At 38.9% G+C, this 12,427-nt stretch overlaps 2 protein-coding genes across 3 annotated transcripts in view; one reads left to right on the top strand and one right to left on the bottom strand.

The window, feature by feature from the left end:
* The window catches only part of LOC135206259 (myosin-11-like), a 1,008,036-nt gene that overhangs the window by 544,387 nt on the left and 451,222 nt on the right, over positions 1-12,427 (bottom strand). The gene's annotated exons all lie outside the window — the stretch shown is intronic.
* The window catches only part of LOC135206260 (uncharacterized), a 281,604-nt gene that overhangs the window by 138,842 nt on the left and 130,335 nt on the right, over positions 1-12,427 (top strand). For both annotated transcript variants that reach the window (XM_064237671.1, XM_064237670.1), the window contains 2 exons: positions 7,543-7,632; positions 8,342-8,490. In XM_064237671.1, the coding sequence (XP_064093741.1) occupies positions 8,458-8,490 (33 nt within the window). In that variant the 5' untranslated portion in view covers positions 7,543-7,632; positions 8,342-8,457. The remainder of the gene's footprint in view (positions 1-7,542; positions 7,633-8,341; positions 8,491-12,427) is intronic.

Here is a 12,427-nt window from a genome sequence, read left to right as displayed (position 1 = left end):
ACCATCAACAACAGCAAGAATCGGAGCTGTTAAATGTAGCTGACTTTCACTTGAACTTAGCAAATGTCTCCTTACATTAGAGGCCATTCTAGAGTTTCCCCGTAACAACAATGGAACATTTCTTCTGCAGCTGGCAACTTCGATAAAAACGCTCGCTCTCTTTCCAGCATTCTGCTTCCTAAATTAAAACAGTGCACTCATATTCATATTAGCAGCAATAACGTAAACAATATACAATGAGAGGAAAATATATTTTACCATTGTCATTATTTATTTCCTGATAGTACTCATATTTCTTATCATTTCAAAGTACATAACAGCCGTCTTCCCCTCTGTCTAAATTATTTATTCTACTCCACTTCTGTTGATAGCAACTAGTTTTTCATCTCTCTCTCTCTCTCTCTCTCTCTCTCTCTCTCTCTCTCTCTCTCTCTCTCTCTCTCTCTGTACAGAATAATTCCATTATGTCTTCGCCAATAAAAAGTTGTTTAGGGGTCAATGGCAACACCATCTTCGCCTGCTTCGTCTCTTTGCATTTGCATATGTAGATTCTTGAGTCGTGACAATTTTGTATCTGAAAAAAAACTTGAACAACAACACAACACAATAATCGTCATCGCTACCGTACACCAATTCTACTTACAATAATGATAATGATAAAAATAAATGTGGTTACTGCAGTCTCAACTACTAATAACGATGAACGTGAGCGGAGGAAGCGGCCAGAGGCCAAAGAGATGACACTAGGGTGAATCTATTTAGCAAAAATAATAAAACATTAATCACAGGGGAAAGAACTAAACTTAGGAACAGATAAAGGAGTTTTGTATGAATGCTCTATGGATGGAAGACGGCAAGGAAGCAGGAGAGGAAGGCATGATGGAAAAGGAATGCTTAATCAGGGACGAGAGGAAGAGGAAGATGATAAAAGACAGATGATAGAGAACATTAGCCAAATTCAAGGAAAGATAAAAAAAATGAGAAGGGAAGTAATTACACGAAAATATCAACCGAGTTGAATTCTAGTGACCATGAGGAAGAAGAGGAGGATAAATGAAAGGAAAATGACGGGCTTAAGAGAAGGTTAAAGACAAAGAGCAGAAGAAAGGAGATTGAATGACTAATTCCCGGAAAATGGTGTCCAAATGGCTATGACCAACGACACAGACAGTAACACTTAGAACTTCCAGAAATAGATGAAAATCTTTTTTTTTTTTTTTTTTTTTTTTTTTTTTTAACAGAACATTTGCCTGGGGCGGAGTAATAGCAGTGGAACGAGTAAGAGGAGAGCAAGTGGAGGAATAATAGTAGAATAAATAAGAGGAGAGGAGAGGAGAGAAAGAGGAGGAGGAGGTGGAGGAAGTGTGTATGAAAAGGAATCTTGAGTGGTGTCGCCGTCGGGTCTGATTTTGGCCCGGGCAAAGACGCCTTCTCCTCCTACTTCCCAACCTGGACAATTAGGCACCAGATCGCCCCCACTCAAAGGCCAGGTTTATCGCGCCTTAACAATAACACCTTTGATAACAAACCTTGGAGAAGCGGGTATGGGCTCCGGTACAGGGCTGAAGGGGGATGCAATGAGCTTTTGGTGAACTAACGGGGAAATGATTATCGAGCATTAATTAAGGCAGAGAGAGAGAGAGAGAGAGAGAGAGAGATAACTAAGGAACAAAGATACACAAAAATAAAATAATGATGACATGCAGAGGAACAGATATACACAAAAACAAATGACATGCAGGGAGAGAGAGAGAGAGAGAGAGATAACCAAGTAACAAATATACACAAAAACAAATGATGACATGCAGAGAGAGAGAGAGAGAGAGAGAGAGAGAGGAGAGAGAGAGAGAGAGAGAGCGCCAACAATGACTCAAGCATCCACCACCACCATCATTATTTCAAAAGCCTCAGAAGCAGAGACAGACGGGGGTCTAGGCACAGAGACAATCTTCCTTGTGTAAAAGACAAACTAGAGAGGGATCCCCGCTCGTTTGAAACCTCTTTGGTAAAGGAAAAACCGTGCGATATAATCAGCGTTATCTTTACAAAGAGAACAAGGGCCCCTCATAAATTACCCGCGGGAGAAATCTTCGCTATTCCTTTAATTAAACGGTACGAAACGACCCAGAATAAAGATGTAATAAAGACTGCGCGAAGACTAACGTGAAACTGAGAACCATCAGGCAAAACAAGAATGGTTATATTTATAGTTCTCCTCTGCGCAAGTAAAGACATATAAAGCTTTTCTTTTCTATATATAAATTCTATCAAGACGTTGTCTCCTTACCAGAAATTTCTATCTCTATCATTTTTTTTATAAAAATGCTACAACGATAGCGTCCTATCCAAAGATTGTTCGCTTATAATAAGAATTTTTCTTGGAAAAATCTAAAATAACACCGACATTTTGAGAAAACTCACTCAAATCTTTTTAATTCTTAAATAATCTAATAATTTTATGCATTTCTGTTACAAAAGGGTTTTTTTTTTTTGTAAATAAAGGCAGACCTGAAAAACACTGTGCTCCGAGAAAATTCTACATCAGTAAGATTGGCCAAAAATGTTATGAGACGGAAATTCCCCAAAACAGGGCTGACGGACGTAAACATCCTGGCATTAATGAAATTTTGAAGTCTCCATTAGCACTGTATATTTGTACTCTTAATAGGTCCGTGCCCTTTTCAAACATATTTATTATGTAATGATGTTTTTACACTGGCTTTGCAGCATCAAAGGCCAGTGAAGGAGCCCTTTCCAAGTGATTTGATCAAAACTGACCCACTTTTGTCTAAATGACGTTACAGAATCACGGACCAACGATACCTTCTACCGAAATGGCCTGATGGTGCGTTTTCAATTTTGCGCTAAAGCATGAGAAGTCGACGTCACTCCGCTCTCTCTCTCTCTCTCCAAATGCCTTTTGCGTTTTCCTTCTCTCAGCAACCTGCTGTATCGTGTGACAGAGACCAAAAAGAAAAAGAATGCCATGTTAATTAAGTCGAGAGTCTACCCAACGTCCGTGGTCCAAACACTTAGTCCGGACGTTTTCATTTGGCTCGCGGTATAAATGCGGGATTCTCACATTACAGCGCAGCATTTCAGACGGGTCCCGGAAATTCTTATAAACTCTGCCGCCAAGAGACGCGGATATGTCAGGACGATTATTCAAACATTGCAGGGGGGCTACCAACAATCGCGCACCTACACAACCACTGAACGGCGCAGGAAGAAGGCAACACACGCAAGTTGTAGGCACACAAGAGTCAGGACCGTCATAAACGCTCACATGAACACAAACACGAAGAGATGCGCTATGAATACAAGCAAACGCGTCTATGAGCACACAACGAGCGACGGAGCCAGCAGGTACAAACACATACAAACCCAAAACACAAGCATCCAGCCTGAAACAGAAAGCTCACACAACCGCACAAACAGAACGACGCACAAACTATGCACAAAATCACCTGCAGCAACATCACGCCTCTCCAACCCTATCCCGGTGGGCAACAGCCCTGCTTGCAACAAGCGGACTGCAGAAACATTAGAACAATCGCCACTTTGAGGAATGAATGGAAAGGTAGGTGTGTGTGAGAGAGAGAGAGAGAGAGAGAGAGAGAGAGAGAGAGAGAGAGAGAGAGAGAGGCTTGAACAATCATCCTATCCTTAGGGCGACGGTTAAGGTGTTTCTTAATAACTGCTGAGAAATTGGTGTTTGACTAGAAGTGCTACTTTACCAGCCTGTTCTTTTATGCTTCGAATATAACTGTCCCCATTTCTGTCCCTGTTTCATGTATTTCCACTTTTTCCTTTTGTGTATTTTTAATGTCTTTCTCTTCCTCCTACATCATTTTTCTGACGGTCTTTCTGTTGCATATATCACAACCTCTCATCCTTCAGCCACCCTTCTTCCATCAAGCCATCCTTTTTCTCATCCTACGCAAATAACTGTTCACGTCAGGTCAGTGCCATTTTCATCGATTTCTCAATTTTCTTGGTTTTCATTAACGAATATATTTCTCTTCTCTACGTTCTACTAAGCCGTCATTTCGTCTTCTATCATTTTCCTTCGTTTACAAGTAGTCCTTGACTTTTATGAAACCATCATCACACGATCTCTCCTTCATCCCTTTTGTTATTAGCGTAAGTTTTGCTTTCTCTTCTAAAATTTCATCATTACTCTTTCTTATATCTTTTTTATCTTTGTTATCTTCCTCTCACATCATTCTTGATCGTTAACAGTCTGCACCACCATTCACATTTTTCCATTTTTCGTTCATACTAAAGACGTTTTCCTTCTTTTCATAGACCATTTTTTTTCTATCGACTCCTGACTGGCTGTAAAGTACGTAATCCCTACTTGATTTTATCCTCTGCGATCGCCCTTCTCGGCGCAGATTCCTTTCATTTCAATAGAAGGCGGAACTGCCACGGTGCTCAACTCTAAAGCTTTCGTGTGGAGAGCTGAAGGTATCTGGAATTGCTTCAGATAACTCGAGAGATAAAGTCATACCAGGAATAAAATGCAAAAATTAATGACTAAATAACGACATGGGTATGAATATTAACATTATATATATATATATACATATATATATATATATATATATTATATATTATATATATATATATATATATATATATATATATAGTATATATATATATATATATATATATATATATATATATATATATATATATATATATATAATATATATATATATATATATTATTTATACACACACACACTCGGCATTGATATTTTTTATCTCCTATATAGAATTTTATATTTTTTTTTATCCTAGAAAACATAAGTCAGTTGAAAGAAATGAATACATATATATAAAAAAAGATCAGAGCTCCTTAAAACCTCATATCTTATCCCAAGAAAATGTTCGTCTTCCTCTTCTTCTCTCTCTCTCTCTCGCTCTCTTCTCTCTCTCTCTCTCTTCTTCTCTCTCTAATGTTCTTTTTTTTTGCCTTTGCAAGTTCGATGTCCCCATCTTTTATAAAGTGGTTATAATTTCTTTTCGTATTTTTGTGCGTTAATATATATATATATATATATATATATATATATATATATATGTATATATATATATATATATATATATATATCAGTATTTGTAAATGTGTGTGTGTGTGTGAGGCGTGTGTATATATCTACTAAACTATTCAGTGACAAATAGATTACACTTTCTAACGCGCAAAAACACTAAAAGATATGAAAACGTTAACATTTAAATTTCGAATACAAAAATATGACTCTTTAACAGCAAACAGAAATTATTCAAATTATATAAAATAGACATAAAAATATCAAGATATAAAATACATGGATACAATTTAACGTTATACCTGAATAAATAGATGCGTTTTCGATCTCTATATTTCAAATGTCAAATTAATTTCAAATAGCTACATAATTGGTATTCATTTTTACTTTTGGTATAACTGTGTGACTTGTTGAGTTTTTCTTATACAGCTATCATTTTATTTTTGGAACTGTGTGCGTGTGTAAAATTTAAAAAATGCCTTTTGAAGTAAGGCTGTCACGACGGAGCCTACATGATCTGGGTCCGTACCAGCCGCTAACGATCGTCAGAGCAGCAACGAGCGTATCGCTATTATCATAATGATGTCATTAGTGGTCGATAGGCACTGTGAGCAAACCCAGCCGCATCGTCGTCGCTAAATTGGTAATTATTTACTTACAACAACACAATTAGAGAGTACTCGACCGCCCGGGCGCGCCATCTTGGCCTTAGCGGCCTCCTGCAATAAGGTTCTTTCTGCTCCGCAGACTCCAGAGGGGCTATAATTTTGCATTAATTTAGGAGATACAGAACTGGCGATTACAACGGGTATTAAGGCGGCACGGCTGTGTGGGAAGTGACGGGGCGGAGATGATCTGCATCCAGTATGATGACACTGGTGCCGAATTTGACGGCGGTAGATAATGGATGATGCAGGTAATGATGACGAAGATTCTAATGTTGTTATTTATAATATGACGCGCCTAAATGGCCGTTAGCCGCCCGAGTGACTTTCACTGAATGCAACGAACTCATATGAACAAACAAAAATAAATGAGAGCAAATAAAATATATTGAAATATATAAAAATGCATAAAAAAATTTATTACACATTAACAATGAGCAGTTGAGAAATAAATGAAGACACAGGTTGAAGATGAGGATAAAAGAAAGAAAATATATATAAAATAAAAAATAAACAATTAACTTGCTATAAATACTAACGGGAGCGCGTACTTTGCGGGAAGTTGCGGCCACCAACAACTCTTGGTCGTTGAAAGTTCTTTAAGTTTATCCACCACGGCGAAGCTTGATCGTGGGTGGATGGATGCCTAGAAATATTTCTCTGCATGGGAATTTCTTAATATCCCTTTGCCCCATTCCTGAATTTTGCTTCACTAGCTAAGGAAAATTCTATGTAAATATTTATATATTTTCAATAATAATAATAATAATAATAATAATAATAATAATAATATAATAATAATAATATTGTGTATCCATATACTTTTCCCGTGTGTGATATCTATTGCACAATGATAGTCTACATGACAAATTTCGTGCGGAGCACGTTTTTACCTGGCGCCTTCATAATTTCAAAATTATGTAGAGCTGAGACAACCTGGCGCGAAGTTTGGTGCGGTGCGCACCGTCTCTAGGGTCGAGACTTGTCGTATCGACCCTCTCTTCAATTTCCGTAATTTCTGACGCTGTGGGTCATATAGAAATTCGGTTCCTCGTTGGACGAGTGGTTTTCGAAGTTCTACTCTCGGCTCGGCCAACGCGGAATCAGAGGAATTTATTTCTGGTGCTAGAAATTCATTTCTCGTCATAATGTGGTTCGGATCGCACAATAAGCTGTAGGTCCCGTTGCTAGGTGACCAACTGGTTCCTAGCCACGTGAAAATACCTAATCCTTCGGGCCAGCCCTAGGAGAGCTCTTCATCAGCTCAGTGGTCAGGTAAAACTAAGATATAATCATTTAGAAATTATGTACAAATCCCCAACCTGCACAAATACAAATGAGAAAAATGATAGCCCATTTTTTATAACGAGGCCCAAGACACGAGCAATCTCTCTCTTGTACCTGCCAAAAGGCCAAAGAAATCACGGGAAAAATGGAAATAAAACTGCAATTCAACTACGAAAATTCCAAGCGTCAGGGACAACAGGAGCGCGAGCAATCAGTAGTACCTTGCCTTCTCTAGGAGGGGAACCTGGGTTCAATCCTGAGCGAGGCTTGTGGATAGATACCCTCTGCTATAATTCCATTGTGTCCTGTTGACATAATACTGCATTCGAATTATATATTTGGTGATTAGTCGACTGGTTAGTAGCAACAAGGGTCATTAGCAACCTCATTTCTAATGACTTGCTGAGAACAGGAAGGCTAACACTCAGTGGCACACCCATAAGAGGAAAAGGAGTATTATTTTATGGAATTAAGTATGGATTCCTCCTCACTCAACCCACTAATGATCTAATTCTCTCTCTCTCTCTCCTCCAGGTGTGAGCTTAGATATCAAAAACGGAGGAAAGAGAAAAAACGAAAATGGAGAAGTATCGCCAGGTTCCGGGTCCGTTGGAGAAGCAGATGGTAAGCATACCACGTATATATATATATATATATATATATTTATAAAATTTCATAGACATTATTCATAAATACACACACACACACACACACACACATCTATATATATATATATATATATATATATATATATATATATATATATATATATATATATATATATACACTTTTAGGGCATAGTTTTTCCTATACAATTTTCGTTAAAAGCAATTGCTTTAGTGGCATCAATAAGTTTCTTGCAGGTATCTTCATACCGACGAAGTTTTTTCCGATTCTCGTTCGTCAATTTCTGGTGAAAAATACGAACGAGATTCGGAAAAAACTTCGTCGGTATGAAGATACCTCTAAGAAACTTATTGAAGCCACTAAAGCAATTGCTTTTAACGAAATTATCGATATATATATATATATATATATATATATATAGATAATATATATATATATATATATATATATAATGTGTGTACATATAGCGGGAGAGAGGAGAAAAATTGAAGTCTTATAAATTTCATTGGATAAATTACTTCCGTAATTCGAGATTCTGTATGCAAAAGCTTGACATATTCCAACCATTAATTCATCTTTCCTCTCTAAATTTCACAGAAAATCTCCTATAGCGTAGTTTACCCAAATCAGTGTTGTTTGACGTCCGTCAATACTAATATTGTGACGATAGTTATGACACTAAACAGAATACTGTTTTCTTTTGAAGGCGCTGGAGACCGTAAGAAGAAGAAGGCAAGGACGACCTTCACTGGACGCCAGATCTTCGAGCTGGAGCGCCAGTTCGAACTCAAGAAGTACCTGTCCTCCTCGGAGAGGGCCGAAATGGCCAAGCTGCTGAATGTTACAGAAACACAGGTGAGTCCGCCATTGCCATCTTTGCTGCTGTTGCTCTATCTTCATCACTTCTATTCTAATTGGCTATTATTTTAATCATAAGTAGTAATAGTTGTAGTAGTAGTAAAACCGGGAGTAATGGTGGAATGCGGGTTATATTAGGGTTAGATCAGTGCAACTGAAACAGACTAGGAGATATCGGGACAACATAATTTTTTCCGTATCCTACCTCTTAGTATTATCAGCAATATTTTTAATCCACATTTTGAGTAGCAGCAGAAGTGATACAAGTACCAGCTTCATTTATAATGTGGTTCCTCAAGTCTACTGGCTTTACATAAGCGTAAAAACGACTCTTTGTAGCTCGTCAAAATAATAATAGACTCCAGAATCGTGGAGGTCGTTTCTGACGTCTTTCTTAGAGAATCAAAAGCCAAGTCTAAGTGGCCATGATGAAAATCTATCTGCGTGGTAACTACCTTCCATTACTTAACGTGGAACGTGGAAAGATGAATGTCAACAAAACTTAAACATTGTCAGGACTCGTATACATACGCGGCGAATTCCTCTTTTTCTGATTCTGTTGAATCATCCCCACTCAGCTGCTAAAGCATAAATAGGGCAGTGAACGTTGAGCAGTTTGTTTTCTGAAGTCACCCCTTTTACGGAAAATGCCTTCATTGTCTGTCTATATATATATATATATATATATATATATATATATATATATATATATATATATATATAATATATATATATATATATATATATTATATATATATATATATATATATATATATATATTGAAAATGGCCTCGCTGTCAATATCTGTCCGAATAGTCAAGTGAATCTTAAGCAAAGGGCGAGGTTCTAATCCTGACCGGGGCAGATGGACTTATCAATTGGTATTTTTCCCTTGGGTGTGAGTTAATCACAAGTTACAGTAAATTCAACATGAAGTGCAATTTGCTGCTTCATATTCACAAGTATAAAAATGTTGTGTGTGCATAAATGGCAATGCTTTACGCGCACAAAAACTTTCACTATCTCCTCCTCTCGCTACAGTACAACTTCAGAAGTCAATACTTTCCCTCTCTCTTTCTCTCTCTCTGTACCGATGAAACATTAATGTCCAGTCCAATAATGCACGCGTTCACACCTATCATCACTCAGAACCGTTCAATCCACTTAAAAGTGGTCGGGCATATTTCATGAGGAAGCCGCGGCCATTCGTCAGTCATCATTAGTTGTCGTGCAACCCGGCCGCGGAGAGCATAAAAGTAAGGCCAATTGCAGGCTGCGTTTTCACACCAATCTCTGTCAGAGCAGAGGTGAAGAAGACACTGAACGACCGGAAAATCTCGTCGTTGTCATGACGTGGTTATGGATGGATGAGGTGGCAAAAGCAGTAGCTGGAAGAATGTTTTAATGTTAGCGATTATAATTAAGTGAATTTTCAAGAAATGCCGTCATTATTATTATTATTATTATTTTGATATAGTTGGTGTTCTAATTGAAGTGAGGAAAATCAACAGAAAACTGTATATTTTAAGAATATTTTTTATTTCATCTTAAAAGAGTGGTAAACTGAAGGAGCTTTCCTAAACTTTTTTGGAAAAACGATCGTTCGAAAGATTTTCCTGCGATAAACGATCATGAGAGAACTAACACAACTCAAATTATTAAATTTTATTTATTGTTCCTCAAGTGCTCAGCGGAAATGGTAATCCTTCGCTGAGAAAATGAGTTTTGATATTTCAATTATGAAAACTGAAAATATTAATTTATATTAAAATGATTTACTGGTTATTAGCTTTTTACAGCTAAAGGTGACATTCCAGCATGTGTTGCTCTTATGTGTCCTTGCAATACATTAGCACATGGGATGAAGTTACAAATCCAGGCCCCTGTCCCAAATATACGGAAAAAAAAAACCCACAGCGTTGACCCAAACCCACAACTTTGACCGTAAACGGAGCACGGCGTTATTGCCACAGAATCATGATAATCACTATTTTTATTACGAAAGAAGTAACCTAGTTCTGTATTATGGAACAAGCTAAATATAATAAAACTAGAGTATTGGCGATTTGATTTCGGTCGCCACAAGAAGTTACTGTTATTTGTTTCTTTAGAGGGAGCGGTTCCAGAGGGCGTTAACCCTCCGGTTTTCAGTAAATTCACTTGGGACAAGGTTGCTAGCCCACAATGCCAATTCTCTAATCTGGTAGCCACAAAAGGTGTCCAGTCAGAAAGTATGTAATCCACTCCTTGGGTTAACAGGAGAGCAGTGAATCCTCCTCGAAGTGGCTATAATAATAATAATAATAATAATAATAATAATAATAATCACTGAAATGAAGTACTCTCACCTCCAAAACGGAGAACCTATGACAATTCCAGCAACGACGCCAGTTCTGACGAATGTAATAAAAAATCAATAAAAATGTGCATGTAGTTAAGCGGTTTCTCAGAAGAGGCGATATTAAAAAGGAAATCCTCTGTCGCCTATGGGGAGAGAAATGAGGAAAGGGGGAGCAATAATAGGGTAGGGGAGGTAAGGAAGAACCTGGAGGGTAGATAAAGGCGTGATGGTAAGTGTAGGGGTAGATAGGAGGGGTAGTAAAGTAGTATAGACAGATATGAGGGGTGGGGTGGGGGAAGAAATTGAAGGATAAAACTGCGTAGAGGGGGGGGGGTGCGTGTAGGGGGTTACAAGTGGATTGGAGAGGGTGGGGGGTTGACAGTAAGAGTTGAGAGATCGGCCTCGAACGCCGGGTCCATTAGCACAATGAGGCGTCCATTTCCGCGTGATTTATAGAAGAGTTGTAAATACTTCATGATACCCAATGACACTTAAACAGATACATTTGCTGAAATATGGAGGGAGGGAGGGACAGGAGGGGGCAAGTGAATTAGGAAGGAGGAACAGGAGAGGAGAGGGGAGAGGAGGGGGTGTGGTCTGGATGACACTGGTTTTTTGAAGAATTTTCCAGAGGGGGGGGGGGCGAGAATATTTGAGAGACATATTTTAGAGAAGCGCTTTCAACATTCAATCTCCTGAGATCAATTCGACTTAAAGTTGACTGATATGGCCTGAGTAGAGGAGAAAAACACGAGATATGGGTGGGGCGGGGGGGGGGTGAGAGACGATGAGGAGGGGGCGGGGAGGCCATCTACTTTTGGGAGATCTATCTCTCGCACTCCGTGGGTCCAAAACCGAAGTCAAAATACCTCGTTAATGGCATTTGATCTCTGAGCGGTAAACATTTATTGTCGCCATGACTTAGAGTCAAGTACAGCTTTAACGATCTGTATCTCGCCTCTTGAAACCTACAACCAATAAAAGAGAGCCTCTTTTTTTCTGTGGGAGATTTTTTTCTCCATTTCTTATTTCATCCGTCTAAATGACGAATAAAAATTCCGCAGAAAATCCCTTGTTGTTCAGAATCGCAATTTAAATCAAAGGTAGAGTCTCCCCCATAAGTTGGTTTACTATTGATTTAATGGACGAGATAAAGCGCCGAGATAGGTAGCACAGCAGGAGGAGGAGGAGGAGGAGGAGGAGGAGCAGAGCTGAAGAAGGAGCACCTTTGGGGCCAAAACTCCTCTCCTAAACTCCATCTCCTCCTCGTCTTCCTCCCGCTCTTCCTCCTCCTCCTCCTCCTCCTCCTCCGCACCAGATGGTGGTATTTCGAGTCTCGTGTCGGGCCGTCGGTAAGGGCGACTCGGCCAGCGCTTCTTGAGGAGAAAGTAACCCTTACGACTTACGAACACGAAGGCCGTCCTCAGGTAGTCCGCCGAACCCGTCACAGCGAACACTTTACGACCTCGACGAATTATACGGATTTATCTGCCGTGCATCGTTGGCTTGAAATTATGTCTTACGAGGTGTGGTGATGCCAGAAGCCCTCGGGGTTGGGGCGGGGGGAGGAATGGGCCAATAGGTGTAGTGGGG

Source organism: Macrobrachium nipponense, chromosome 29 (assembly GCF_015104395.2).
Source record: "Macrobrachium nipponense isolate FS-2020 chromosome 29, ASM1510439v2, whole genome shotgun sequence".
NCBI classification, from domain to species: domain Eukaryota; kingdom Metazoa; phylum Arthropoda; class Malacostraca; order Decapoda; family Palaemonidae; genus Macrobrachium; species Macrobrachium nipponense.
Note: the sequence above shows the minus strand (reverse complement) of the source record. Positions and strands in the feature narration are given on the sequence as shown.